Source organism: Aspergillus pseudoviridinutans (genome assembly GCF_018340605.1).
Source record: "Aspergillus pseudoviridinutans IFM 55266 DNA, scaffold_10, whole genome shotgun sequence".
Taxonomy (NCBI): Eukaryota; Fungi; Ascomycota; class Eurotiomycetes; order Eurotiales; family Aspergillaceae; genus Aspergillus; species Aspergillus pseudoviridinutans.
This window is the reverse complement of record NW_025091290.1, coordinates 114,539-142,171: the sequence shown is the minus strand read 5'-3', so window position 1 is coordinate 142,171 and position 27,633 is coordinate 114,539. Positions and strand designations below refer to the sequence as shown.

Below are 27,633 nucleotides of genomic sequence, written 5' to 3'. Positions count from 1 at the left end.
CAAGTGATATACCGAATGAGGATGTTTTACATGGATGACCCCAAGGCCTGTTGGACTTATTTACCGCTCTTCCTGCCCTGGTCTTATGCCTCTTGTCTATTCTCTTCAGCCAAGATAGAACCAAAGAAGTGGCATTCCTACGGAAGTTACCTTGCACAATGACCAACGCCCTCGCCGCCGCTACCTGCGCCATCTACGCAGTCCTCGCCATCCCAGTACTCTACCTCCTGGTCCGACACGGTCGCTACGGGCTCCTGGGATGGCTCTTCCTGTTCTTCTTTTGCACTCTCCGCATCATCGGTGGCGCGCTGTCAGTCAGCGACGCCGGCATCGCCGCTAATATCATTTCCAGCGTCGGTCTTTCTCCTCTTCTCCTCGCAACAGCAGGCATTCTACACGAGGCGTAAGTACTCAGCCCACAAATACAAGATCCACTCTAACGTGAGCAGCCGACACTATCGCAACCAACCCCTCGACAAGAAAATGGAATGGGTCTCCGTCCTCGCCTACCACATGCTCGTCGTCGCAGGCGTGGCCCTAACAGCAGCTGGATCCGCACAACTCCAGGAACACAAGCAACCCATCGACAAGGCGGAGAAGATCGCCAAGGCGGGTATTTCAATTCTAGCAGTCGCGTGGGGGATTTTGGTCGCCTGGACCGGCTTCTCGTTTACTGCTCCCCGGGGACGGAATTTCTCGCTCACGAGGGCGGGGACGGTCGTAAGTACTTACACCACGCGTGTATAGGAATGCTATGCTAATGTTTTGCGAACAGCTGATCACAGCCGTCGCCTTCTCGCTCGTCTTCATCGGCATCCGCGTCTTCTACAGTCTTGCTGCGCTGTGCACGCAGAGGGCGTCGCTGAATCCCGTCACGGGGTCGCTGGCTATCCGCGTGGTTCTGGGCTTCTTGCCTGAGGTGATTGCCGCTCTAGCGTATATTTTTGCGGGGATGAAGACTCAGGGTGCGGCGCTGTTGGCTCATGTCGAGGAGGAAGAGATGGTTTCGGTTCCGCCGAAACCGCGGGCGCAGCCTTGGGTTTAGCTGGCTTAGGATGCATGCGTTGTTTATGTTTGTTTTGCGCTATATACCATACCTAGATGATGAGAGTTTGCAATGATCAGAGTAATTATACGGACCTTGTGGAGGTCTTATAGAGAATGTCGTATTACTATGTATCCAATGACGATAACGATGATGGGTAATGCTATAGTGCATGACATCCATTGACAAGCGTATGTAGACTAGTATTAAGATTAGACATTAACTACATATCAATCAGCCCTACGACTTAACTACCTCAAATTGTCTTCCTCCTCGTTCCCTTCTCAATATGAGAGGCCCACGATGCCTAACATGAGCATCAGATGAAACACCCTATACCAACAGCTTGTTCCTTCAACATGAGCCCAACTTACTCATTCACAAACACAACCATGTACGCAAAATCTCCACACGAGGCCTGCGGCGGAGGTGAGGAGGAAGAGGACGGCGGGGTGGTTATCTGAGAGGGAGGTTGAAGCCAGGTGTCGAAGTTGATAGACGTTTCGTGGGAATGTAGTGATATATCGCTATCATGGTGATCAGCGCACATATGAGATCAGCTCGTGTTGACCGGGCTGCACCGACCAAACTTGAGGCGGAATCATCGAAAGATGCGTTGATCAGCGGGATGCTGGCGTGCCTTGGCGGTTCGCTGGGCAAGAGTTCGTGGGTTGAAATGTTACGAGTTGTCTACTCAGACAATACTCGATAACTTCATTATATAAGGGCTAATCCCTTCGGACGATCACCACTGGCCCATAGTACTCCCTCCGCCCCTTGAGAGCATACATGACCAAGCTGAGGGCCAACACCCCCCCAAAGATCACCACGCTCCAGTTAAAATTGTCCACTGTGACTGGGGTTTCACTCGGCCACAGCGCCCAGAACAATGCGAACATGCAGTAGAGCAAGCCGACGATATTAACGGTCAAACCCCATCGGCCGAGATCCCACCGCCGCGGGGGCAGGGTATCCGGATGCCAGATCTTGCGGTAGATAATACAGCTAATGGAGATGATGTAGGTGTACATGAGAGCAGCTACGTTGAGCGAGATAATGGCATTGAAGGCGGTTAGCGAGCCGATGTTGATGAGAGAGAGGAGGCAGCTGATTATGCACGACAGGGCGATCGCATTCACGGGTATTTTGCGTTTCGGGTCGACTTTGGCGATCCAGCGGGCGAACGGCAGTCCTTTATCCCGGGCAAAGGCGAAGGTCTGCCGGGATGTGGAAGCATTGAACAGAATGTTGCTGAAGATGACGGGAATGAGGATAATTGCCGTCAGCCCATTGACCCCGGCGACCGACGTGACGTTCTTGAACACATAGATGAACGGGAATCCGGTGGCGTCGGACAGCGCGTCTTCGACTGAAGGAATGGCAAAAAGGAAGGAGATGACCACCACAATGGCCATGACGCCGTTGGTAAAATATCCCCATGCGATCGCAATCGGGACGTAGCGTCCAGCATCCTTGACTTCTTCAGACATGTGTGCCGTTGCATCGGAGCCTGCCAGAGTTAGAACATTTCGGAACGAGGCATCCACATACTCAGCGAAGCATAGATGGCAGAAATCTGCCCGATCAAGGCGCTCAGCGCCATACTGGACCAGCCTCCGCAATTTGTCCACTCCGTGAACACAGTCTTGGCAGATTGATGCGGAGCCATGGCCCACAGTACAATCACGACTACGGTCCAGGAGAGTATATGCAGGATCATCAGCAGGTTATTGAACAGAGGCATCATGTCCGCGGCGTAGACGTTGAAAAAATAGATCACTACAATCATGGCGAAAACGAACAGCGTTCCTTGCCACCGCTCGGGATTATATTCGGGATCACGAACGCTGATGAGCCCTTGGATGATTGTCMCAGTCAGAAAAGACCCCGATGCAGAGCCGGCCTGCCATGCGAGAACGGACATCCAGCCTGTGATGTAGCTCAGGAATTTCTGGTATCGCGGGGAAGCAAACTCGGACACCCAGTGGTATTGTCCGCCAGACGTCGGGGCCCTTTGCAGTCAGCAGATGCCTTGGTCACATAACCGTGCAACGAGATGAAGACATACATGGAAGCCATCTCCGACAACGATGCGATGATGAAGCCGAACCCGACAAACGTCCACATATAGGACCACACCATGCCCGCGAGTCCGCCATTTTGCAGCCCTTGCGTGTTGGATCTGAATCACTCAGTATGATCGGTCGGACGGATGAAGGCGCACTCACATGAGAATAAACTCCCACGTTGCCTGAAGTACCGACGCGAAACTCAATGCAGCCAAAGGGCGGAGATTCCTCTGTTGGTGTCAGAACATGGTCATATCTCCATCACCGACTATTCACCTTTAGTTCCTGGACCTTTCCCATGCGCTGCATATCATGGTCATCATATACCGTTCCCGTGTGTTTCGCATTTGTGTTGGTCGCGTGTTGTCCTGCTTCCACCTGGAGCGAGGCCATGGCCGGCGCCTTGGGTCCCGTCTGCATCGTGGAATTATCATGTATCGATGCCATTGTCGCATTGTCTGATTTTCGAAAGTCTAACAAAGGCCGGTCAATATGCGCAAAGGGCGAAAGGAAGAAAAAAGAGGGGAAGATGCAGGGTGAAGCAAGGGGGAGTGACGCTGACGAGAATCAAACAAAACAAGCGAGGTGGGGTTACACAGAGGCATGGGCGTGCTCGTGTCCGTTGCTCTTCAGCATTACGTGGTGGGATAATAAGCATAACCCCGATACTAACAGTCAGCATTCTCTTGATCCTCATTTACATCAATGGTCAGAAGACTGGCCCTGATCCCTGCTGTCTGGGATGATCATGCAACTAACGCATCAACAAACGTTATTCACCAACCACTGCCATTTGTTATCATGTCAGATTCCCATTCGAGCCAGCGCTCTTTCCAAATCAATAAGGCCAATCCTTGGCTCTTAAAGCCTGTGATACCCTCGCTGACTTCGCCTTCCTCTGGCCATATATCCCGGTTATCTCACCTGCTCTGCTTATATGAACGGTTTATTACCTTCTTAACAATGTCACCCTTCCTTATGACAGCTTTTATCGACTTCGACGCCAGTAATGACTGCCACGGCTCTCCCGTCGGGTGTTAGTGGCCCTCCAACGGTGAACCGGAAGGATAACCATGGAGGACTGGTAGTGGTGATCACCGGCTTCTGCTTGGTCCTGGTACTTTCGTCCCTGGCGGCTCGGACGTTTTCCTCGTACAAGAGACGGATTATCCAGAAGGACGACTACGGGTTTATGGCTGTACTGGTGGGACGCTGAAGTTTCTTTGCAAAAATACAGCCTAATTTGGAGACAGGTTGTTGCACTGGCACAGACGTCCCTGGTACTGGCGCAGGTTCACTACGGCTGGGGAGCAACCGAAGAAACACTCGCCTCCGCAACGAAGGAAAAAATGCTCAAGGTAAGTCAAAGCGACCGTGTGTTTCCTTCATACTGACGTCCGCAGATGGGATACGCCTCCGATATTCTGTTTGTTGTCACCCTCGGCCTGTCGAAAATAACGACCGCAGTCTTCTACATGACCCTGTTCAAGCAGAAACTCCGTACCGTCATCCGTGGCCTTCTCGTCGGAGGAGGCGTCTGGGCTATACTGTCGGTTATACTGTTAGCGGTCCGGTGTAGCCACCGACCATGGCTCGATATCGACGCACAATGTGGCGGTTTGGTATGGTCAAGAACGCTATCCAAAGCGACCCATGCTGACCGACACAGTTCCAAAAATGGCAGGCAATCACCGCTATGGATATTATCCTCGAGATCCTCCTCATCCTCTACTCCGCCCGAGCGATATACAGCATCAAAATCTCAACGCGACAAAAACTCGTCGTATTCGGCACCCTCAGCTGTCGAATCATGTAAGGTCCCTTCCCACTTCCGCGGTCCCGCTGACGGGAGCAGACTCATCCCCGTGGCTGCTATACATCTTTACTATGTCAAAGTCCAGCTAGATTCAGATAACCCCACCCTCTATGGAGCGTTCTCCAGCATAACCGCGGAACTCTACCTCGCCATGAGCGTCGTCTGCCTCGTCGCCTCGTTCATGAAGCCCGTGCTGGCCGTCTATGTCGATGAGTACGGCATCGCCTACACGGACGACGTATCGCCGCCGAATTCGAAGTTGCGAAGTCATACCTCGTCCGATAGCAGGTCGCGTAGGTTGCGGCGGTCGGAGACGGACTACGATCGTGGCTGGGAGGGCATGCCTGGTCGGGCCGCCCCGGCTGCTTCAGGAGGACGCATCATAAAGACGGTGCAGATTAGTGTGAGCGATGGGCCAATGGAGCTTGAGAGGCGGGGGCCGGTGGTAGTGGATGGTGTATAATGTACTGTAGAAACCTTCTTTGTTGATATTTGGGTTTGGACATCTTGATAGAGGGAATATATTGCAAATTCTCAACTAGGAAGGCGATGTCTGTTCCTAACAGAGGCAAGATACAGTCCCGCTGATATCATTCATAAGCAGCGGCTTGACACCTGCTCCAGCCGTCGTGTAAGTAAATGAAAATGTATGTGGCTGCAAGTTCAGTTCACTTCGTCAGTCGAAAATAGAGTTGATCAAAGAATTGGTCCCAAACGTTAAATTTGGATCTTTATGAGGTTTTAATAGACGAGACGCGATGGAATAATTGAATTGGATTGCCTACAGAATTACAAAATGCTCATTGTGTAGGTTTACGTACTAAGCGTGTGGCAGTTTTCAATAAGCGGATAAATATAACTTTCGGCAGCCCCGAGAGTATCAGACGGAGATTAAGGGATTGCAATGGCTGGCTAACCTCATTAATTCGAGACTAATGCATACATCAAAGCTAAACTGTGTCATATCAACACAGCGTCATAAGAACGATAGTCGTGTGCATTCATTACAATAATGCAATAGTCACATGACTGGATCTGGTCTGAATGGCTCCAGTAGTCTAGACTCGAGACTGAAATCTTTTCTCCCACACCGAGGGGTAACGAGATCGTGAAAGTGCCTGATGAGGCTGAACCATTACCATCTGATTAGCTGCAACAAATTCCCAACGTCACAGCTGAATCGAGGCTTGGCTAGGATCTGCACCTAGGCAGCCACCATCCCCACTATTGGTTAAAATTGCAGCCTGTGACGTGAAACCTTAGGCAGCACTGCCCCCCAAAAAAAGATAAATATGTGTACCTAGAATCATTTCAAATCGCCAACAACATCATCCGTCATGAACGGGACGGTCGAAAAGGTCTTGTATCTCTCCTCTCTTGCCGTTGGATCTTGGGTAGCCAAGAGACTCCTGGACGAATATGGCGAAGTCCCGCTGCAACTCCTCTGCTCCAGCATCGAGGTCCATTCCTACGATGAGGCCTACAATTACCTCCTCTACTGGCTTATGAAGCAAAAGTTCGACGGGGAGAAAAACCGCTTGCTGGCCATAACGTCCCTGACGAGCGGTCAGGGGGGTTACTTCGGTGACGACAACAACAAGGACAACGATGCGAATGAGGAGGACGAACTGGAGGTCCGAGCCGACGCAGAATACAAGGCCTCCCTGTCAAATACCCGTCCATTGCTCTGGGCTCCTTCAGCAGGGACACATTGGTTCCGGTATCGGGGTCGGTATCTCGCGCTCACGCGGGAGGTGGAGGAAAGCCGGCAAACGGTGTACACACGGACGGAGAAGCTGCGGGTCTCCTGTCTTGGACGGGACCCGACGATTTTAAAGGAGCTGATGCAGGATGCTCGCGTAGCGTTCTCGCAAAAGGAGAAGGGAAGGACAGTCATCTACCGCGGCATGAAGTCGATATTTGATGGCGAGCTGACCTGGAAACGGTCGACTTCCCGTCCCGCGCGACCACTATCGACCGTCATTCTGGATGAGGCGGTCAAGAAAACCTTCCTGGAAGACATCCAGCATTATCTGCACCCCAGTACAATGCGCTGGTACAGCGACCGTGGCATTCCCTATCGGCGGGGATATCTGTTCTATGGACCCCCGGGGACGGGGAAATCCAGTCTTGCGTTTGCCGCGGCAGGGTTCCTGGGCTTGAATGTATACATGGTCAACCTGAACTCACAGCAGCTTACCGAGGATGCCTTGACGCAGCTGTTTCTGACGCTTCCAAGACGATGTCTGGTGCTGTTAGAGGATATMGATGCCAATGAAGTGACTGGTCGCCGCAAGCCGGGGTCACGGCGCCGAAAAGGGAAAAACGGGATCTCTCTCTCCTCCTTGTTGAACATCATCGATGGAGTCGCCGCTCAGGAGGGCCGGGTGCTTATCATGACGACAAACCACCATGAACACCTCGATCCGGCGCTCATTCGCCCTGGCCGGGTAGACTACAAGCTTGAATTTCAACTCGCCAGTCGCGAACTCTGTTTGGCCATGTTTCGGAATATTTTCCAGGTCTACACCTCGGCTGAAGTGGATAGTGCACAGGTTGCTTCTTACGCTCAGGGTGACCTCCCGACGAAGGAAGGGCCTGCAGTGGTTGATCTCCCAGATCTCGCCAAAGCATTTGCTGAGAAGATTCCACCTTGCACATTTTCTCCTGCTGAGGTCCAGGGATATTTGCTACGATATCGGGACTCCCCGCAGGATGCTGTAGCCGGCGTTGAAACATGGGTTGAGACATCGCTGGCCGAGAAAGCAGCTAATGACCGTGTGCTTGATGAAAAAGAAGCCGAAGGTGGCAAGAGTGAATCGGAGGACGAGTCCGAGGAGGAGGATAATGAGGATCCAGATAAGCAGTAATCTCCTTGATGTGTTCGAGAATCATCCTCAGAGTGTGGAAGCCATTATCCTGTGCAGTTGAGAAGTCAAGGGGGACAATCACGTAGTAAATGTATTTAGTAAGTCGATAGTCTATAATAATATGTGCACAACAAAAACATCAGACAGATATCTCTGAGAAACAAAGGCACCTCGTCGTCCAAGGTAGGTGATTTCATTGCATACTTGATCCCTTCTGAATGTCACGCTACACATCATCCTCACAGTTCGTTGGAGCAAGCACGACATCATCAATAAACACCCTCCCCAGATAAGAAGATCCCTCAAAGGTACAGCTAGCCAAGATGTTCAGATACTCCTGGGCCAGACTCGGCCGGTAATGGCCGGAGATCGACGTCCACTCGCCAGAGTTAAACACTGTATCGGTAGCCACGAAACCCGTAGTCGAGTTCTTGCCCATGTAGACATAGAAAGAGCAGTAATTTGCGCTGGGGGATGCCGCTTGCACCTGCATGCTGAAGGTGTAGTCGACGCTGGGGTCGAGGTTTCTCAAGGGCTGAGAGATGGTATTGCCTCGGTTTCCAATGGCGGTTTGCAAGTCACTACTCGCGTTAGCTATGCTCTGGCAATTTGTGGAAGACATACAGGTAGAAATCTCCGTCATATGCCGTGGTTGCATTGCTGATCTTGGCCACGTTAAGGGCAGACGAGAACCACGGGAATAGATTGCCCGACTCAAAAGATGGGTTGGCGACGAGGTTGCAGGGTGTTGAGAGGGCCATTGTGATTGCTGATGATGAGTAGTAATTTTATGATTCCGTAGGCAGGACTGCCCATATTTATGCCGTGAGCTGATGTTGATCAGACTCCTGATTATTTAAGACTCGCTGAGACATCTCACGTAGGTGTCAAGCACCATCTCCACGCGGGAGAAACTGAGCCAATTACTGGATTCGGCTGTTGTTGTGGTTACATCGCGTCAGCCTTAGTCAAACTCTTCAACTGTATTTAGTATCGATTCCATCCACTCTGCTTTAATGCCATTAAGACTAAGCATACAAGCTTTTTCTCTTTTCTGTCCCAATCCGAGCAATGTCTGTACCGTTTTTAGACCCGGAAGGTCCGGCATTGTGGTCCTCCAGGATGACATGGCCGTGAAGATGCCCCTAAGGTACTGGGACAGCACCGATGATGAAGTGGCTGTAAATAATATGGTCTTTCAGCGGGAACAGGAGGTTTATCAACGTTTGAACAATGTGATGGTTTCCTCCCATAGCTTTTCACAAACGACCGCTCAACTCGTCCCCACTGAAGAATGAGAATCCAACCCCCATATCTATCACGAAATCAGCCATTGAAGTTTCTACAACTTTCGTGATTCTGACAAATGCCCATGTCCTCCGTCATATCCATAACCGCTCAATTATTGTTGCCGATATTGCTTGTCGGAATCTTGTCCTTGATTCCACTCTGGCCATCAGATTATGCGACTTTACTGAATCAACCATAATGCCTCAGAATACCCACATGGAGTCTGCTGATGACAACGGATATTCAATTTAGACGGACATCGGACAATAGGGGTGGTGACCTATGAAGTCATAACCGGGAAGCACTGCAAGTTTGATCTTCGCAAGAACCGACTTTCTCAACCTACCCGGCCGCGCAGAGAGACTCTCCCAAGCACAGAGGACATCTGCCTTGGGCCAATCATTGAGAAATGCTAGATCCGGACTGGCTTTGAGAATGCCTCTCACCCAGCTGAAGCGTTGGACGCCGTGTCTTGGAATACAAGATCTGCTCCGACGGCATTTTCATAATTGGAACGGTCAGCGCGGTTGTCTCGCCGGTGCTTTGGGCCTGGAGACCGCTATGAGAACCTGTATGCAGTGTTATTGAGCCATTTCTTTCCAGCACAAATGCGTGCCTATATCCGTCAGCCTCTGCCAACACGCTATGTTGATGCTTGGTTGTGCGCCATGCTGGTGAACGACCAAAACGACAACAACTTTATAGAAAGGACATTCCAACAGTTGAGAGGCCTGTTTTTCCTAACTGCCAAAGAATGATTCAGGAAGGACTATCCTTAATTATGCCGTGCGCTCTTGTTGTTGAGAAATCTGAGACATCCACGGCAGGCATCAAGGCAGCAGCTCCACGCGGCAAAAGCCGAGCCAATTACCGGATCGGGCGGTTGTTATGGTTACATTGGGTCGCCTTATTTAGTTCGCTTAATTTAGAGCCACTAACTACATGACTCATTTCGTTAGTTTGCGAGGGACTCTTGAAGGCTTCAAGGTTATTAATAGTGGCCTCAAATCAGGTGACTTTTGTTTTAAAAAATCGGACGCCTGAAAAATCTTGAACCTCCCATTCACCAAATCAAGCAACGTCAATATGGCTCTCGGTCTCACTCATGTCAGCACTAGCCTGTACAAAGGCCTTGCTATTGGGCTCCTTGTCTCATGGTCTCTCACCGCGCTCAGTTTTACCGCCCTTGTCGCCTTCAACACCAACAGCACGTACCTCGAGATCATCGCTTGCACCACCATGTTCACTTTCCTCATGTGCCGTCTCCTCGTCGTCTGGAATCCGTCTTCTAAAAGTTCTCAAGATGTTACCATCGCTCAGCTGATTGCGTCCGCGGACTCCGGATCCCGGCGGGGTGCTCTCGTCTTATTCTCGCTGTGCTGCACGTGGCTATATGAGCTACTCAACCAGGCGTTGCTGTTGTTCTTCATGACAGTCTTTGGGGGCGTTATTGCGACAGCAATATACAATGATGCGTTTACGGACGGTGTGCATGAGACTGAACACGAGGACAGCAGCACAACCGCTGTCTCTGTCCAGGTCAACCAGTTGAAGGAAATGGCCGGATTTGACCCGACGGAGATGTTCAAGATGATCCCGCCTCGGGTGTTGATTTACTTTGTTGGGTTGATGTGGTTGAACTTTTTGAGCTTGGGGGTTTATGTTTTGGGTCATGCAGTGGTCTCCTTGAAGAAAGTGTTGACTTCGCCTACGGCTATATCTACTGCGACCAAGGAGTCGACGGTTGATAAGGAAGTGTCTGTGGATTCAATGGAATAGATTGACAAACTAATGGAATAGATCAGCAAACTATGCCCGTGTGTAGATATCTGCCTCGATGATCCCCAGATCGCCGTCCCTTGAAGCAATCGTCACACTCTGGCCAACTGTAGCTTGAGATCCAACGTCACATAACCCAGAGAAGTTGGGGATCTCCGTTCAAAAACTACCTTGTCTTCCACGCTGATCTGGACTGGATACTTTGTGGTCCGGAATCTTCTCCTGAATAATACTACGTGGTGTAGCTGCTAGGGCTCTTAACAAATATGCTTGAATGGAATGAGGATGTCAGAGAACTTCCTTTCTTTGGAATGGTCGCCATGGGCGGGACCAAGCCAAACGGAGCACTACCATTCTCTTGTTCACGGACAACTTTGCGAGTCTGGCTCAGCACAAGGACAGATTTCGCTGTGCCTGGATGCGTGGAGTTGACAAATGCTGTAAACTTTATCATTTTCTCTGTCAGAAATGAGCTGACAAATAGCCCAATTCTAGCCTCTTGGCCATTTAACCCTAACTATCTAAGTATTGACTTTGCTTAAGAACATAAACAGGCCAAATTATCCATGAAAGAATCGACGCGTTCAATGAACCCTATATGGACCTCAGTTTTCCATATACCATCGATGCTCCATTGGAAATCATTCCTCGAGATTTTCCGTTCTGCCACCACAATAACTGCTGGTGGACAAATGAGCCTAGATTGGAATGCTGTGATACCTTGAAATCATTATCACTTGTTGCCCAAACATACATCATCTGATTAATATACTATGGAAGGGATGAATATCGCGGATTTTGCGGTGTCTCATTATCTTGCATATCTTGCCAGATCCAAACTGGTTCGAGAAGCCTCTCGTGCAGATTATGACCTGCGAGTCCTAGTTGGTCACGGTGCTGTACTGGATTCCACCACAGATCACCTTACGACAATATCGGCACACGATGTTTCAAACGGGTGTGAGACACGGTCAGGGTATGACCGATCAATCAACGTCTCGACTTATGACACGAAAGAATATCATGGTTTGTTAATGTCGGATAACGAAGAAGACGTAGGGAGACAAAAGGAATTGATTTTTGCCGAAATTTTCGCGATCGACATTGATTTTTAAGCCGACAATGCTAAGTTAATCATATGCAGGAAGTTGCGAGAGAGACTTGCAATATTAAACTTCTATGGATCCTTGAACAATCCTGAGTCAGTATGAGCGTAAGACTAAAGGTCCAAGGAATATTCTTCAAGAGTATGAAAGTTTCAAATGCTTTCGGAGATTCCGAATTCTCGGATGACGGCAGTGCCACCCAAACTAAACATCTTTTCATACAAATATCACCATATGCAAGAGATAGTTTTGGCAGATACATGTCATTTGACGAACTAGTAACCTAGATGTAGTTTGTCTATTTCCTTATTCGGATTTGTCAGATGAAGGAGCGGAACCCGCGATTAGCAATTCACAGGCTGCGGTTATGACATCATGGACCCATAATATGGACCCAGACCCAATTCTGCGCCACTCCTCCCGCTCAATTTCATTGTAAGGAATGCCGTTTGGTTATATATGATATTATCAAATACTGGAAACCTATGGCAGTAGTTTCTGGTATTATTTATGCCAAAAGATAATCCGAGACAGGGGATCCCAAAAGGCTCCGAAAAGTGAAAGCTTTCTCAGACCAAAAGAAGGCTAAACCTTACTGCCCTGCTTTTGATGGAAGGTATACATGACATTAGAAGAGGCCGATGGCTTTGATAAGGTGAGGCTGGTATCACTAGCGCAAGTCGTAATAGATTTGGTTTCAATTTGTCACCCTAAAGAACCTGCTGAGTTCCAATGCACGGAGAAACGCATTTCATGCTTCGCAATTGGCAATGCCTATGAATAAGAGGGTTCAAGAATTGTATAGGAGGGACACGTGATTTGTGCATAGTGATTCGCAAGTTCGCTCACAGGCTTCAGACTGTGAAGGACAGTGATGAGTTGTCGTATTTGTGGCTCAAAGGACTCCGTCGGAGACGTTTGCTGAGCTAAGAACTCGGCAGCCACTCGGCAGCCAAATGGATTGGATAGGGTGTGAAAGGATGAGTCTGTTTCTGTTAAACTGATGCAGGAGACTAGAACAGAGAGCGTTACCTTGAAAATACTGAGCTCATCCAGAACTCGAGTTAAATTAACAATTTCCATAGCGGCTGCCAATGCGTCTTGTTCCAAACCAGGTATGATCACTGGTTGGATGCCTTCTGATGGTAAGGATTTTGAGATATTGTAAAGGTAAAGAAGTGTCGTATGTGCCACCATGTGGGCAAAGACCCGCATAGGATCTGATGTATTTTGAGAAGGTACGGGGACCCGGGTTAATACCCCGATATTCCGAGTTAAGAGCGAATGGAGCCATTGATGCCGATCCCAAAAGCCAGTAGAGCCGTTGCCATAGACAAGCTCTACCCCTGCTTGTTGTTCATGTGATATACAGCGGCCGCAGATCGTAACAAAGATAATCAGTGCGGTGAATGGAGGCAAGTCCCGGTTAGATTGATCAGCAATCTCCTGGGAAAGGAAACCGCCAACACTAGTTGTGCAATCCTGGAACTGTTCCTCGGGCGCGGGAAGTCGAGTACAGATCTAGCATATCAAAACCGTCAACCCTCGGTCTTGCGTAGGAATCTGCTCCTTTCGTTACATACCACAAGCTCATTAAATGCCAACGGCCAGTTGTTTCGCATGCTGACTAGGCGATCCAGAACAAACGCCATCCAGAATGTCCTCCGCCGTTCTTCAGTACTGGCGTCGTTACGCGTGGTCGCAGCACTGTTCGTCAGTCGCTCTTCACTGTCAATCTTGTGGAGGCCTAGAAGTTGGACCAGTCGGCATGTACGTCCAAGGCTCATCCAACCCCGCCGGTAATGCATACGAAGAAACTCGTAGATCGCAATTAATGTCCATGCTTGAGCTTCCTTCACATCGACAGAGTCCACTCTAGAGCCTTCAAGCTCCAAGCGTTGGAGTTCTTCTCTTGCGCGCTGATAGAGCATATCATGCATATGTTGGTATTGCGGCGATATTAATGCAGCAAGTGTCCACATAGCAAGCTGTAAGCAAACCCCAGAATGTTCGCGTTTCAACTGGACGGACTGAGACAGGAACTTTCGTTTATGAATAAAAGGCGTCGAGGGGTGAACTCGCTCGAAATATAGCTGAGTGCTACTTCTGACTTAGCAGGTCCGTTGAACCCCCTGTACCAATCTTGCAGTGTGTGGCTCACAGATCTGCTTGTACTAGGTCCGACAACAAGGGTGTGCATTGACTTCGGTCTTCTACCGGAAGTCTTTCGCGCACCACAGTTGCGCGATGGTTGGGCGAGCGGACATCAGTGGAAATATATTCGTACGCTGGAGGAATACTTGCATCCGCATGGTTGTTCCGATTGGTTTGGTCGTCGCAGAACGCAGAGCTGGTTGTGTGCTCCTGAAGGCGACGTTCTAGTTCCGCTGCAGTTCGGTACGTATTTATCAGTAAGCTATCATCTCCACTCATCTGCTAATAGAATCAAACCTACCAGCCCGGATCCGAAGAGATCTGAGCAGACCTTTCTTAGGACCCCTCGCCGATCGCTGCGGATTTACGTTGCAGCTAATGCCTGCCTCCACGCATACTCCGCATCGCGGCTGCTGGCCATCGCAGCGCAGCTTCCGTCTTCGACATTCTTCGCACGCTAGCTTGCGTCGCTCCTGGCGAATGTGCCGTTCCGCAGAGGAGGCAGAAAGAGACATGATGCAATTAAATCGGAGCTTTATTCTCCTTGGAAATGTTACACGTGAATCAGTTGAGGCGCAAGTACGTGTTACGTAGTACATGTACGGCGGGCTAGCCCATTAGTCATCAAACCAACTTTTCTTATTTTGACCAGACTGGCTGACCCAATCCGCCCTTTGGTTTGGCCTATATGAGTGCGGATCCAACCCATATGGATATGGTTAACCCATTGGGTGCTTGTGCTCTAGGGCCTCCTAGTGGTTTGGCTAGAATACTAGGAAAATACGATCTAATATGAATACTAGGGGTCACCTGACTAGGTAGTATGGATATATCCATTATCTGCAGTCCAACCCGCATGGATATGAGGATGGGTTGAATAGGTGGTGGATTCTATAATCCGCATGGGTTGGATCAAAGCATTAGTGCGGATCAATCCATATCCAATCCACCGCCAGTCTAGGGATGACAGTCTGTTACGGAAGACGTAGGTGCTAGCAACTGATGAATTATAGCAAGTTTGTTGATCAAGACACATGCGGCTGCACATGATAAATAAGATCAAACAAACAAAAAAAAAAAAAAAAAAAAAAAAAAAAAAAAAAAAAGAGGAAGTGTAGGCCATGCTACTGATTTTCAGAATCACTGCACACGCGCCACAGTGGACTAGCTATCTTTCCCCAAGCCCCATTGCCACAGCCAATTCTTGATCATTTGCTCTGATATTGGCTGCATACTAGCCAAAGTTGGACTTATCTCGGTCGTGTTACCCACTTCAACATCGGCAAGTGGTGAATCAGATAAAATTAGCCCTCGATAAAAGTCCAATAACTTAAGTGCAGGCATTTGTAGAAGGTCTTCCTCTGTTGGGTCAATAACATTCTCGAGATTAGAAATCCACTCAGAGGCGGCAACCGGGGCGACATTGAGTTTGGATTGAACAAAAGGTAAGAGCGACTTCCAGGACGTTTTTTTGGGATTAACGATATGGAAACAAGCGGCCGAGGCTGAGCTGCTATGTGTACCAAGGCGACTGTGTATGATGTCCATAAGGACCTCTGCAAGTAAATCCTATAAACCGGAAGCGTCGGAAGCGTGACACATTAGCTATCTAATGACCAAAGGAATGGCACTCAGGATGAAGATATCAAACATACCACAGGAATCCAGTCTATCTCGTTCGCACTGAGACTCGCCGGTATCTTTCCAATTCTGGCTGATGTTGCGATGAGACTTGGGAACCATTCATTTCGATTCCATATCCCCTCAGCCCTTGTCGGTCCGCCAATTTGACCCACTCGTAGAATTGTCGTTGGCACGCCCGCTGTCTTCGACGCTTCGTAGCAAAGCCGTTCTGCGATGTGCTTAGACTCGGCATATCCCTGCTCCAGAACGGCATCAGGATTCTCAATTAAATCTTCTGGTGCTGATGGACGCCCCATTGTTGGATCCCACCCATATATGGTACTGATAGAAGAAACAAAGAAAAGATGTGGGCACCATTCACCACGCAGGCTGAACGCAAGTAGGTCCCGAACACTCTTGATCAAAGATTCGAAAGACTCCACTCTTCGATTGAAATCGAGTTTCCAAGCATTATGAATCGTTATGTCAACTGTGGCGAGAAGGGTGTTGTATTTCGATTCCGACAGACCGAGCTTGTCGTCTCCAAACACAGCCTTGATAAATTCCACTCGCTCGCCACCAATTTGCCATAAGCTCAGGCCTCTCTCTTCATGAACCTGTCTTTGCCGAGTCTCGGCGTCAGCTGACCTATTAAGGCAGTAGATCTTGACGATCGTGTGGTCATTGAGCAACTGATTCAGAACATAGCTTCCCAGAGACCCGGTGGAGCCTGTGAGCAGGACGACATGCTGATTCCCCCGCTTCCTCCACATTGTAAACGGCCTCTCAGGACGAAGACTGTCACGGTATTTTTGGATCATGTGGTTGATCCTTTCATACCGTAATGCTTTTGTGTCAGTCTTGTTACCCTGCAGCCGGTCTGTAACGTATTGGGATAGGCTAGCAATGGTCGGGTGAGTGTAAACATCTTGTATGTTTATGGATAGGTTCCAGTCTGGATGTTTTGAATTTATCGCGCTGCTCAACGTGTTCGCAAGAAATACGGTTTGTAAAGAGTCAAACCCAGCCTCATACAAGTCGTGGGCATTGTGGACGTTCCTGTCTTCCAGTTGATTGTAAACAGCCTGACGAATGAAGGTTAAGATGTTGGCCAAAGATCCCTCGTCAGGACATTCCAAGTCCTTCTTGTGATCGTTTCTGTATAAGGCCTTAATTAGATCTTCATAGTCCTGCTGAACTAGTCGGCGTTGGGTGGTCCCTTTGGGCGTGGTTTTGAAGGGCTTATTCTCATCCGCCAACGCAATCTTGCTTCGCGAGACGCGTCCATAGGCTGGGGCTCCAGCATTGGCCTCTCTGATCTTTGGCCAGATTTCATCCAAAAAGACGGAATCAGACGGGAACTTCCGTGAGTGCCACAACTCCCAATTTGGTTCAACCAACAGAGCAGAGTGGAATCGACCTTGACCGACAATAAGTGCCCTCGAAACAAGTGGGTGGGCCTCTATTATCTTCTCCATGTCAATTGGGTTGAATTTTTCGCCATTACTGAGAACGATGATGTCGTCTGAGCGGCCACTGTACTTCCATAAATGGTTCTTGGTGGGGTGTCGGGTGTACAGGTCTTTGGACCGGTACTCGAGCAGGCTCGGAAATGAGTGAAATATCCCATTTACCTTGCGATTGTCGCCTCGCCGAAGAACAAGCTCGTAGAAGTTGTCTGAGACCGGATCCATATGGATGTTAAAATTCGGTGCCCATTCAAAGTATGACCAATCGGCTTCATCCAGGGGCCGCATTGATAATAAAACGCCCATCTCCGTAGACCCAATGATCGAGTTGAGCTTGACTCTCCCTCGAAGCATTTCACCTATTTCGGGAGATAGAGGCGCACCACCAAAGTAAAGGTTATCCAACTGGGTTAGAGTTTCCAGGCCAAAATCTGAACTGCAGATGTTCTCAATCAAGGATGGGGGAAGGGCAGCCGAGACAACGCGCAGTTCCCGTAGCGTATCGACAACAAGGTCTCCTGATAATGGCTTACTTGGGGGTGAAGCAAACGGCAATCCAGTGAATACAGCTTGAGCGAAAAAGAAAAAGCCGACTATATGGAAAAATGGGAAAGCCGTTAAAACTGCGCCTCCCTCAAGCAAAGGATTGCAAGGCATCGATGGACGCCGACCTTTTGGAAGAGGAAAATTACTGACATTTTCAAACGTGGCAAAGTACCCGTAAGTCAGAAATATAGGCTTGGGAAGACCTAAGATTGTCAGACCATTTGCTCTGGTAGTGGTGTTTAGGATTAAATACTAACCTGTTGTTCCAGATGTGTGCATAATCAAGGCAATACGATCCTGTTCTTCACGGAATGATCTGACGTAGGGATAGGAGGACGTTTGCTTCCTCCATAAGTCATTCAAACAGGGTATTTCCACCAGCTCCATCATTGTATCAAGCCTGGCACCTCCTGGGATATGTTCTTTGAAACCCGGGCAGTGCAGCACTGCTTTGGTATTCGTTTCTTTCAACAGATGCAGGAATGCCTCGGCGGAACTCCTTGGCGAGGGAAGAAAAAGCTATTGAAAAATTCTTTAGAGGTGCTGATAACCACCAGACTGTATAACATACCCTGTAACCAGTTTTATTGCAGGCGAGAAAAACAATACCGTATTGGATGTCATTTGTGCCCAGATAGGCTAGTGTCTGGTCATCCCGATCCCCGGGGCCTAGCCTCTTCGCTATCCACCACGACATCTGGTCCGCCGCTCTGGCGATATCTTCAAAGGTGGCATCGTAAAATCCCTCCCGAGGGCTTTCACCATTGGGGAGAATACAGAATTTCTGATGTGGATGTTTTCTTGCCTTCTCATCCACGACTGAAGCTAACAGTCTCCTACCAATCTCATCTTTGTGGAAATGAACCATTTTGAGGTGATGGGTTATCATTCAATTATATTTGAGCAGACTTAATTTTTGGTGCGGATAGCAAACAATTGATTGCATCAGTGGAATCACATCAAAAGCAAGATCCGGAGTTTATATGACATGAACATTACCAATATTTCGTGTCTAGATTATGGCGTAGGATGATTAGGTCCTGTTCTGTTTGTTCGCCCCCCTTTTCCCATGGAACATCGTTTCATAATCACAGCACTGTAGACAATATATGGATGTTTCTCATTCCCTCACTTTATTTGGAATTCGCTCGGGTAATCATATCGGCCTAAGGTCCGACCCGTACTGATCACACAGATGCTTACCTTTCCCATCAAAACATTAAATGCGGCGAGAGTACTGCAGAAGATTGACAATACGTTGCAGGTTGTACTGACGACATCGCACTTCGACTGACCCCGGTCGAGGACGAAGTATATCACTATGGGTCGTAGAGGCTCCTTGTGACTGCCCTGTTGATTGGTGTTAGAGTTTACGGAATATTGCATTTGGTAATAGCATCTCAGTTGATACTCATATCAGGAAAAGAGAAGAATACACAAGGGCTGACAAATTGACAAACCAAGGCGGGGGAACTGCGGCTAGTGTTAACGATGGAAGCTCGTACGGCTTGGGCGGACGCTATTTTTAAGCTTTGTAATGGGCGGGCTAGGCTTGTTCTCCCTTGGAGCTTTGAAGATCTCGCGGCGATCTGGGCGGGGAGAAAAAAGCCGCCGAAAAGATTTGCCGACATCTTCCAGTCTACACAAAGGATTAATGGTCTAGTGACGGGCGGCGATCTAGTGCGCTTGGCCCGTGGGAGTAACCTGGGGACGACCGTGGATGAATTCTATTCGATTGGTACCCCGTTAGTTGTATACTATAGATGCAACGGAATATTTAATGTTTTGTTCTTGTATTGGTCACTGCGTCATTGGAAGGGGCAGTAGCGGTGGCAGCCCCCATAAACAGTCTGTTGTCTTACTGCCAACACCGACGACAATGCCAGTTTGTGCAGAATGAGCTTTGGAATAAGACCTGGAGACTTTATCCTCTACAGCACTATAAACCAGTTGCATCATTAAAGACGCCTAAGATGCTCGGAATTTTCGCCGAGCTTCAAGAGTAATGTTTCGGAATATCTTTTCGGAGTAGCCGTTTGCATTCACTAGAGTTCGAGGCAAGAGTTAGCCTCACCGCCACATGGCCTACAGACCATTTCCCCAATCCGTTTGCATCTGTGTTACGCTGTCATTGAGATCATTTCCAGTGAAATTACCGAGCGGTCCTTTAAGCTCGTTACACTACTAATACAATGGAAGAACAACATTATGTAAAGCTTACCTCGGATCTTGTCACAGTACATGACGCAGTGAGAGAAGCCAATCTGTGCTTGAGCCGCGCATCACGTTACATATGACACTATTGCACGGCTGCTGATCGCCTTTTATAATTAGCGTACAGCTTGATGGTTCGGATTACGTGTGCTTCAACAAGACATAAAGCGCAGGCCCTCTGCTGACATCGAGGCAGATGGATTTCTTGTACAATCCGAGGCCCCACTGAACAATTGATCCAGTCCGAAGAAAAGAGAAAGCCCCACGGAAGCTACTCGCTTGTTTGACTGTAGTATTGTCAATATGTCAGACTCCGCAAAGTTCAATGTTCTGGAGACCGCAGAATCGTTTGCCTCGCGACATTATGATTTCCTGGTTGTTGGAGGCGGAACCGCCGGCCTGGCGCTCGCTGCCCGACTCTCCGAAGGAACCTCTTTTACTATAGGCATCTTGGAAGCCGGGCAGCCCCATTTGGACGATCCGAAAATATTGATACCGGGTCTGTGTGGCACCCTTCCTGGTGACTCTGAGTACGACTGGAAATTCATGACCGTACCTCAAGTAAATCTTCCAACTCGGTTCTCAGTGATTCTTCGATAGTCCAAATGCTAATCACTCTCACAGGAGCACCTGAATGGACGTCAGATTGGGTGGCCTCGTGGTCGAGTACTTGGGGGCTCAAGTGCAATAAATTTTATGCAGGTGACTTACCCGACTGCGAAGGAGATCAACGACTGGGGGGCTCTTGGAAACGAACATTGGTCCTGGGATGATCTGCTACCCTATTACAGAAAGTTCCAAACCTTTGCACAGCCTTCGGCCGAAGTAGCAAAGTCGCTGGGGACGTCACATTATCAACTTAAAGATTATGGTGGCACGGGTCCCATCCAAGTTAGCTTCTATAGCCCGCATGATCTGCAAGATGCCTGGTTGAAAACTTTTGAAGCCCTGGGCCACAGAATGTCCCAGAGTCCTCTATCTGGCGCAGCGATTGGAGGGTTTACAAACCCTGCAACGGTGGATCCTGAGTCTCGAACACGAAGCTACTCCACAAATGCCTACTATCTCCCAAATGCAACGAGGTCGAACATGTTCCTCCTCACAGGAGCCCAAGTCCTCAAGATAAATTTTGAGGCAGCGAAAGATGGGCAGTTTATGGCCAGTGGAATTTCGTTCCTTGCCCAGGGGACAAAATATGTTGTGAAAGCACGCCGCGAAGTTATTTTATCTGCTGGAACTATCCAATCGCCTCAGATTCTAGAGTTGTCTGGGATAGGCTCTGAGGATGTGCTTTCTAAGCATGGTATCGAAGTACTGATCAACAACCCCGGTGTTGGCGAGAACCTCCAAGATCACGCTATTGCAACCCTGTCCTATGAAGTTGCAGATCCAAGTTTATCCTTGGACAGTCTTCGCGACCCAGCACTTCTTAAAACAGCCCTGGAATCTTTCCAGACTGAAAGGTCAGGTCCTTTTGCTTCAGGAGTCCAGGCCAGTGCATTTCTTCCGATTATCGACTTTGTGTCCGAGCGAGGAAAGACAGAATTAGAAACTCTCTTAGAAGATTTACCAGAAAGGCAGGGGTCTGATGGCATCAAAAGCCAACATTCGTTGTTGAATCAGGCGCTGTTAGATCCGGGGGAATCTACAGCTCAACTGATGCTGTTGTCTTTTCAAGTACATGGCGAGTCAGCGCACGACCAGCAGGCACTATTCAAACCGTCTGCAGCGGGCGCGTATATTACATTGACTGCTCATATTGCCCGCCCATATTCACGTGGTCATGTGCATATTCGGTCTCCAGATCCTTTGGATCAGCCTTGTATCGATCCTTGTTACCTCTCGCATCCACTCGACCGTGAGATTCTGGCTCGACACTTCAGATATCTCCAAATCCTAGCTAGGACTGAGCCGTTGGCTTCAAAACTGGCAAAGAATGGCCGGACAATTCCTGATTGTGTGCCAATTGACCTGGATTTGGCTTCAGCAAAGGAGATGATAAAGAAAGCCGTGACGACACAATACCATCCCGTCGGAACCTGTGCGATGATGCCACTAGGGAAGGGGGGAGTCGTCGATGCAAAATTAACGGTCCACAGCACTGTGAACCTCCGAGTTGTCGACGCTAGCGTGTTTCCGATGCAACTACGTGGCAACATCCAGTCGACTGTGTATGCAATTGCGGAGTACGCTGCTGACATGATCAAGGCAAAATGGGTTCGAAGTGGCAAGGATGGTGGTCTACACTAAGGTACATTGAACCTGCTCCTCTTATTCTCTGGCTATCAACTTCAGAAATAACTACTGAACTGTTAGCTTGTTTTCGTCAATGTAGTTCGGACATGCCTCAAACTTTGCAGCTCATAGGATACGCCACTCAAACCAAGCAGATAACAGATATACTAGCTGTGGTTGAGCAATACTTAACTATTGCTCAATTGCCCTCGTTCTTTTTCGGTCTTTTCTCTTTTAATAAGTGTTGCAAGGAAGCTCAACAGATCGAAAGAACTGTTGAAACATCTCTTCACTAGCTGTAGTATTTCTTTTAACAGTTATAAATGTCTGCCATCCTTTTTACCTCGGTGGCCCTATAAGAACTTGACTTAATAACATGACAATAAGACAAAAATAGAGGTTTCCAAAGATGTTCTTACCCGCGCTGTGCGGAATTACGGAGCACGCCTTTATATGCCTCTTCCTGCCGTTTATATGTGTGTGGATTCACGCAGATACAGCTCAGTACAACGATTTTTATCAAGTTGGATGGACAGGCTCCCAATTTCTGGATTCCTTAGGTTCTCCTGCCGCTCCAGGTTAACAAGAAGAGGGGTTTGGGGTTGATTGTTGAGTTTCTCCCCGTCGGACACTTTCCCCACATCGGAAAGTCCAGTACCTGACCGTCTGGTGAGAATGAAACAACTTTTAATGAGTTAAAATGGCCCTCGATGGTATCACATAGCTCTCCTCTGCCCGTATTCCAGAGCTTGATAGTCTTATCGCCAGAGGCAGATGCCCACTAGCTGACTATTAGGTGAGAATGTGACATAGTTCACCGTGTTAGAATGACCCTTAAGGACCTGGTACAGCTCGCCTGTTCTGGGATCCCAAATCCTAATGGTTTCGTCCAGAGCGCCAGATGCTAGCAGTTGGCCATGTGCTGAGAAGGCCACAGACCAGACTGAGAATGGTCGTTGACGGTCTGGCGCAGCTCTCCCATTATTGTTCCCAGAGCTTAATGTCCCATCACTAGCGCGAGGAAGCCACAACACCTTTGCAAGGATTAATTTAGTTACTCTGCCATTCTTGATTGACTGTTCGTGAATACAAGTTTAGATAGCATCCAAGACGTCTGGGTCCTAGTGACCTCAATGGTTTGGTGAAATTATCTGACCATTCCCTCCCCGTTTATTGATATATTGTCTACCATGAATACATCCTTCATTCGACCCTAGCCTCTATATAAAGCTAATGTGCTAAAGGCAAGACTCGTCCACTCGACAAAACATACTCACCGAAACCGAGGCAAGTTTGAAATGTCCTGATTAAACGCTACTAACAAGGGAGCGTCAGTCAAATAACGACAGGGGCCAGTTTGCAATCAACCAACATCGAAGCACGGTACAATATACTCTAGGTAATATAGGACAGAGCGGGATCCAATACTGGCAAAAAGATCCCGAACTCGCCTGTGAATATTGTCAAGTCAAACAGAGCCTGCGCAACAGTTCTATGGATCCTGCGGAAATACAAATGAAATGATTAATATTAGTATCAAATGTGCCAATCACCCTTTTGGAGCACACGATTCTTATGTTCAATTTGCAATTTCCCTTCGTCTTCCAGACTTAGTTATGACCACCTGGGATTCCCTGCCTAATATGTATAGACCTTAGCTTCCCAGTGCAGCAATGGTTCCCGCCCTACCCACTCCCTCGGCACGTACCTCCCCTGAGTAACCTCTCTCCAGTCTTCCCTCTCCCGCTCGGGCCAGTTCTCTATGAAATACTCATTACCAGGTGTATCCTGATCAGTAAAATTAGCCACCACAACCACCGGCGCCTGGCCCTGTGCTCCCCTCTTCCACGCCATGATCTTGCCCTCACGGCTCTCATCCACATGAATGAACTCTGTATCATCAACCCCTAGAGCCGGGCATTCCTTTCTCAACCTGATAAGTCTCGCAACGTAATCGAAGACCCTGGCCCTCCAGTCCTGTGCCTTTCGCTCATAATTCACAGGGTCAACTTGTTTCTCCCCTACTGGACTATCCATCTGATCACAAAATTCTTCGCCCGCAAAAATCATCGGAATCCCGACGGCCGTCAAGAGACACGTAAATGCGAGTTTACTTCGTCGCTCAATGTCACTGATGTGATTAGCAGAAAGAAAGTTGAAAAGGCGCTCTTTCCTGAATCCTTCAGTGTCATGGGAGGTGATGTAATTTATTGCTTGTGCCCCGTCCGTGAAAGGGTGAGAATTGTCGAGCGTGCAGTTGATCATTTTACGGACCGTCCATTCGAAATTATCACCATCTTTTTGTTCTCCTAGGATGGCTGCGCGAAGACGGCCTTGGAACGGCTCGTTCCAGAGCGCATTGAGGGTGTTGCTAGTGACCAAGTCGACAGGAACACTAAGTTCTTCGCCGATGATAAGGAATTTAGAGGGGGAAGGTGTCTCATATCTTGACCTATAGAGAGACCATGCCTCATCTGTATAGGATTTGATGAAATCAGAATTAGCGATGTTGTTTACACTGTCAAGCCTGAGACCGCCGATACCGAAGTCCGACATCCATCGGTGAAGATGTCCGTGATGGAAGGCCCAGGACGGATGGACATTTCTGCGTCTGCCTGATTTTGGATCATAAGTATTGGTGTCTTGGATGTAGCGCCACAGTTGTCCACCCCAATCCTTTCGCAGCTCATCGGAGTGATATTGGTAGCTATCCGGGTTGTCTTTTTCATCCTTCGGGACAAGATGAAACTGCATGAAAGCTATGTAGATATATGGATCGTGCCCAAAAGCCATCACAACATCTGTAAAGAATCGGATGCCCTTGGAGTGAATATTCTCCACCAACTTTACTAATTCCGATGAAGTTCCAAGATCGAAGTCGGGAGCGTAGTAGTGAGCTGTAGCATATCCCCATTCACCCATTGGTTTCGCATCTGCAGGAGGGAGTAGCTCCAGTGCATTAATGCCCAGGTCAGCTACAATAGCTTTATTGGCAACAGGCAAAATATCCCTGAAACGATCACCAGGAGTCTCCAAGTCAAATAGAGCAAGCACATCTGTGAAGGTGCCAACATCAACCTGCGTATCCCCAACCTGTTTATATTTCGCCCACGAAGCTGGGAGCTCGTAGATCACCATGTGATTGTTGTCCGGTATAGCATCTTGTGGTGGGGGTGCTACCTGGCTTGGCTCATTTCCATCAATGTCGCAGGGCCATAGCTTGCCATCGCGGAACTTGATTACAGAAGCTGGCTGGACGTGCTCGCGGAACTTGATTGCAGAAGCTGGCCGGATGTGCTCGTGAGTTCCCGTGGCTCTGTAGTCGACCGTATATGCAATTGGATCGGTTACTCGGAAGGTACCCAGACCCTTTGGTGATGAATCTTGTATCTCGAACCAGTAGTGATAGACAGAGCCATTCCTTAATGGTGGGTTTATGCTACTTAGGTCGAGTTCCCAGAGATCCTGTTGGTCTGACCTGCTCAGCTGCCCGGTGAAAAATTCATCGATAGTAGCAGGAGGACCGAGATCAAAAATGCCAAGCACCAGTGAAGGGGGGTTTGAAGTTGGTCCAGCAGGTATCCAGAGGACAAATTTCTCTTTGCGGCGCTCGAGGAGATCGAATGCCATTTTAGGGTATTGTTGGTGGAAGAAACAGTAGATCGTGTCAGGTAACCCTGGAGGACTATCAAATGAGCCAACATGGAAGAATGGTCTGAACGAGGGAAAATGCTGCATAAAGATAAAGAAATGAGGTCTTGTATTAGTTGGGAGATTGGCCAGAGGGACAAGGCTGCGATTGATCTGCGTCATTCCGACGCGAGCTCCTGCGGGAAGCCCGCAGCCACAAAGCACACTAATCCATGGATACAAGACCCCATAGAAAAAGAAGTTAAAGATGATCTCCAAATAACTTTCATACAAACCTAAAGCGGCAAATGTATTAATGTCCAAGTCCGCAGGACAGAAGGGCTAGACCATTCTTGAGCTGAAAGCGGCACAATAAGCTCATACAGTCACGTCATGGAGTGGTCTACGTCAATGAGGACGGAACATTCTTAAGCTGAAAACATGCGAGACATGACTGGAGAATGTTAGAATGTCATGTTCATAAGCTGAAGCCTTGCAGGTGAGATTTTGTATTTACCAACGAGAAGTAGTTGACAGTTCAACATGCCTATCATCTAATCTTGCTGGGTCCACTACCCTTTCGCCACATGATGCATTAACCCAATGCTAACTTCATGGTGGCGCCATCAATGATACATCGAAGGATCTTTGTGGGGTACCATAATGTTCCTATTATATGGGTCGCTAATAACAGCGCGAGGATTACACCAGCTATATTACTTTGGCGCTATATCGACAGCTACAGGGAAATGTCTTCTTTCTCGTCCAGCCATAGTGTGAATGCAGCACAAAACGCAATTGGCACCAATCAATGTTACTGACCTATGCTGTCCAACTCCCGTAGTTACAAACTACCTTGGCTCCGAATTACGATGCTTGGAGGATAGCTGCTCCAGTTTGCACCTTTGTTGTCTTTAATCTCAGGCTCTAAGTTTTAAATATCGATAAGTAAATAAATACTTCTATCTCTTCAATGAAACAATGGCAATAACAGACAAAGCAGATCACATCGGTGGGATGTAGATTCAGCCCGCACACACGATATGGGTTTCTGTGAATCAAATTGATGGTTCCCTACCGCATAAGGCCTTTTCGGAACTATATAATAAGCCTGTCATCGCATTAAGTCATCTCTACAGATCATACGATGCTGCATGTTTTGATAAAAAGTGCACCCTACCGCCCACTGGTCTCTTGGTGCACGACCTTCCTTTCTGTCTGTGAAGGAAAGCCAAGAAATAAGGTCCTTCGTAGTAGAGGCGGACGGGTATTTGCGCATGGGATGAAGCATACGGCTTGATACCAGACTTGCATTATCTGGGTTCACAATATCTGTGTTAATGGCTTAGTTTCCACCAATCTTACCATCTTCTAAAGAGTATGGCGCAATAACAGAAACCCCAATGCGATAATCAACATTATAGTCCACCACTGCAGCGCTACTTCCATGTGCTTTGTCTCTTATTGAGAATGTTGACTACAAGGGAAGGATCTCCCATCTATACACTTGGGTGTCAAAATTGGTGACATTAAGGAAGATGACTCAGATGAGGCATACACTAGGACTAATCCTTCAGAATACTGATAAGATATGCTTTGGGATCTTCCAGGACTGGTTTGCCCTCCTAGAAATAGCTCTACCACCTACCATTTAAATCTGGGCTACCATCATGAAGCAGGAAAAGCTAGCCTGATATTACTAGCTATATAAGATATATACTTTAGTTTAGTAGAATTTCTAATAATTATTCTTAAGGGTGCTTAGTAGTTCACCTCTACTAGGATCT

General features: G+C 48.3%; 10 protein-coding genes across 10 annotated transcripts; 5 read left to right on the top strand and 5 right to left on the bottom strand.

The window, feature by feature from the left end:
- Positions 1 to 158: 158 nt before the first annotated feature.
- Positions 159 to 1,045, top strand: Asppvi_001810 (uncharacterized protein; the record flags this gene model as incomplete). The annotated part of the gene is made up of 3 exons (XM_043307343.1): positions 159 to 403; positions 450 to 720; positions 776 to 1,045. 3 exons carry the CDS (start codon positions 159 to 161, stop codon positions 1,043 to 1,045), a joined length of 786 nt encoding a protein of 261 aa, XP_043163278.1.
- Positions 1,046 to 1,773: 728 nt separating this feature from the next.
- On the bottom strand, positions 1,774 to 3,534 carry Asppvi_001809 (putative GABA permease; the record flags this gene model as incomplete). The annotated part of the gene is made up of 5 exons (XM_043307342.1): positions 1,774 to 2,555; positions 2,597 to 3,057; positions 3,114 to 3,227; positions 3,274 to 3,344; positions 3,391 to 3,534. 5 exons carry the CDS (start codon positions 3,532 to 3,534, stop codon positions 1,774 to 1,776), a joined length of 1,572 nt encoding a protein of 523 aa, XP_043163277.1.
- Positions 3,535 to 4,123: 589 nt separating this feature from the next.
- On the top strand, positions 4,124 to 5,393 carry Asppvi_001808 (uncharacterized protein; the record flags this gene model as incomplete). The annotated part of the gene is made up of 5 exons (XM_043307341.1): positions 4,124 to 4,318; positions 4,368 to 4,472; positions 4,518 to 4,736; positions 4,784 to 4,926; positions 4,970 to 5,393. The coding sequence occupies 5 exons, from the start codon at positions 4,124 to 4,126 to the stop codon at positions 5,391 to 5,393; spliced, it is 1,086 nt and encodes a 361-aa protein (XP_043163276.1).
- Positions 5,394 to 6,267: 874 nt separating this feature from the next.
- Positions 6,268 to 7,800, top strand: Asppvi_001807 (BCS1 and AAA domain-containing protein; the record flags this gene model as incomplete). Its single annotated transcript, XM_043307340.1, has 1 exon — positions 6,268 to 7,800. The coding sequence occupies one exon, from the start codon at positions 6,268 to 6,270 to the stop codon at positions 7,798 to 7,800; it is 1,533 nt and encodes a 510-aa protein (XP_043163275.1).
- A 226-nt stretch (positions 7,801 to 8,026) lies between these two features.
- On the bottom strand, positions 8,027 to 8,561 carry Asppvi_001806 (carbohydrate binding domain-containing protein; the record flags this gene model as incomplete). Its single annotated transcript, XM_043307339.1, has 2 exons — positions 8,027 to 8,381; positions 8,425 to 8,561. 2 exons carry the CDS (start codon positions 8,559 to 8,561, stop codon positions 8,027 to 8,029), a joined length of 492 nt encoding a protein of 163 aa, XP_043163274.1.
- Positions 8,562 to 10,176: 1,615 nt separating this feature from the next.
- Asppvi_001805 (uncharacterized protein) lies at positions 10,177 to 10,869 on the top strand (the record flags this gene model as incomplete). Its single annotated transcript, XM_043307338.1, has 1 exon — positions 10,177 to 10,869. The coding sequence occupies one exon, from the start codon at positions 10,177 to 10,179 to the stop codon at positions 10,867 to 10,869; it is 693 nt and encodes a 230-aa protein (XP_043163273.1).
- A 1,880-nt stretch (positions 10,870 to 12,749) lies between these two features.
- Asppvi_001804 (uncharacterized protein) lies at positions 12,750 to 14,644 on the bottom strand (the record flags this gene model as incomplete). Its single annotated transcript, XM_043307337.1, has 4 exons — positions 12,750 to 13,496; positions 13,559 to 14,075; positions 14,137 to 14,362; positions 14,431 to 14,644. The coding sequence occupies 4 exons, from the start codon at positions 14,642 to 14,644 to the stop codon at positions 12,750 to 12,752; spliced, it is 1,704 nt and encodes a 567-aa protein (XP_043163272.1).
- A 649-nt stretch (positions 14,645 to 15,293) lies between these two features.
- Asppvi_001803 (putative NRPS-like protein biosynthetic cluster) lies at positions 15,294 to 18,635 on the bottom strand (the record flags this gene model as incomplete). Its single annotated transcript, XM_043307336.1, has 4 exons — positions 15,294 to 15,698; positions 15,785 to 17,970; positions 18,025 to 18,286; positions 18,339 to 18,635. 4 exons carry the CDS (start codon positions 18,633 to 18,635, stop codon positions 15,294 to 15,296), a joined length of 3,150 nt encoding a protein of 1,049 aa, XP_043163271.1.
- Positions 18,636 to 20,284: 1,649 nt separating this feature from the next.
- On the top strand, positions 20,285 to 22,231 carry Asppvi_001802 (GMC family oxidoreductase; the record flags this gene model as incomplete). Its single annotated transcript, XM_043307335.1, has 2 exons — positions 20,285 to 20,542; positions 20,606 to 22,231. The coding sequence occupies 2 exons, from the start codon at positions 20,285 to 20,287 to the stop codon at positions 22,229 to 22,231; spliced, it is 1,884 nt and encodes a 627-aa protein (XP_043163270.1).
- A 1,623-nt stretch (positions 22,232 to 23,854) lies between these two features.
- Positions 23,855 to 25,846, bottom strand: Asppvi_001801 (uncharacterized protein; the record flags this gene model as incomplete). Its single annotated transcript, XM_043307334.1, has 1 exon — positions 23,855 to 25,846. One exon carries the CDS (start codon positions 25,844 to 25,846, stop codon positions 23,855 to 23,857), a length of 1,992 nt encoding a protein of 663 aa, XP_043163269.1.
- Positions 25,847 to 27,633: the final 1,787 nt, after the last annotated feature.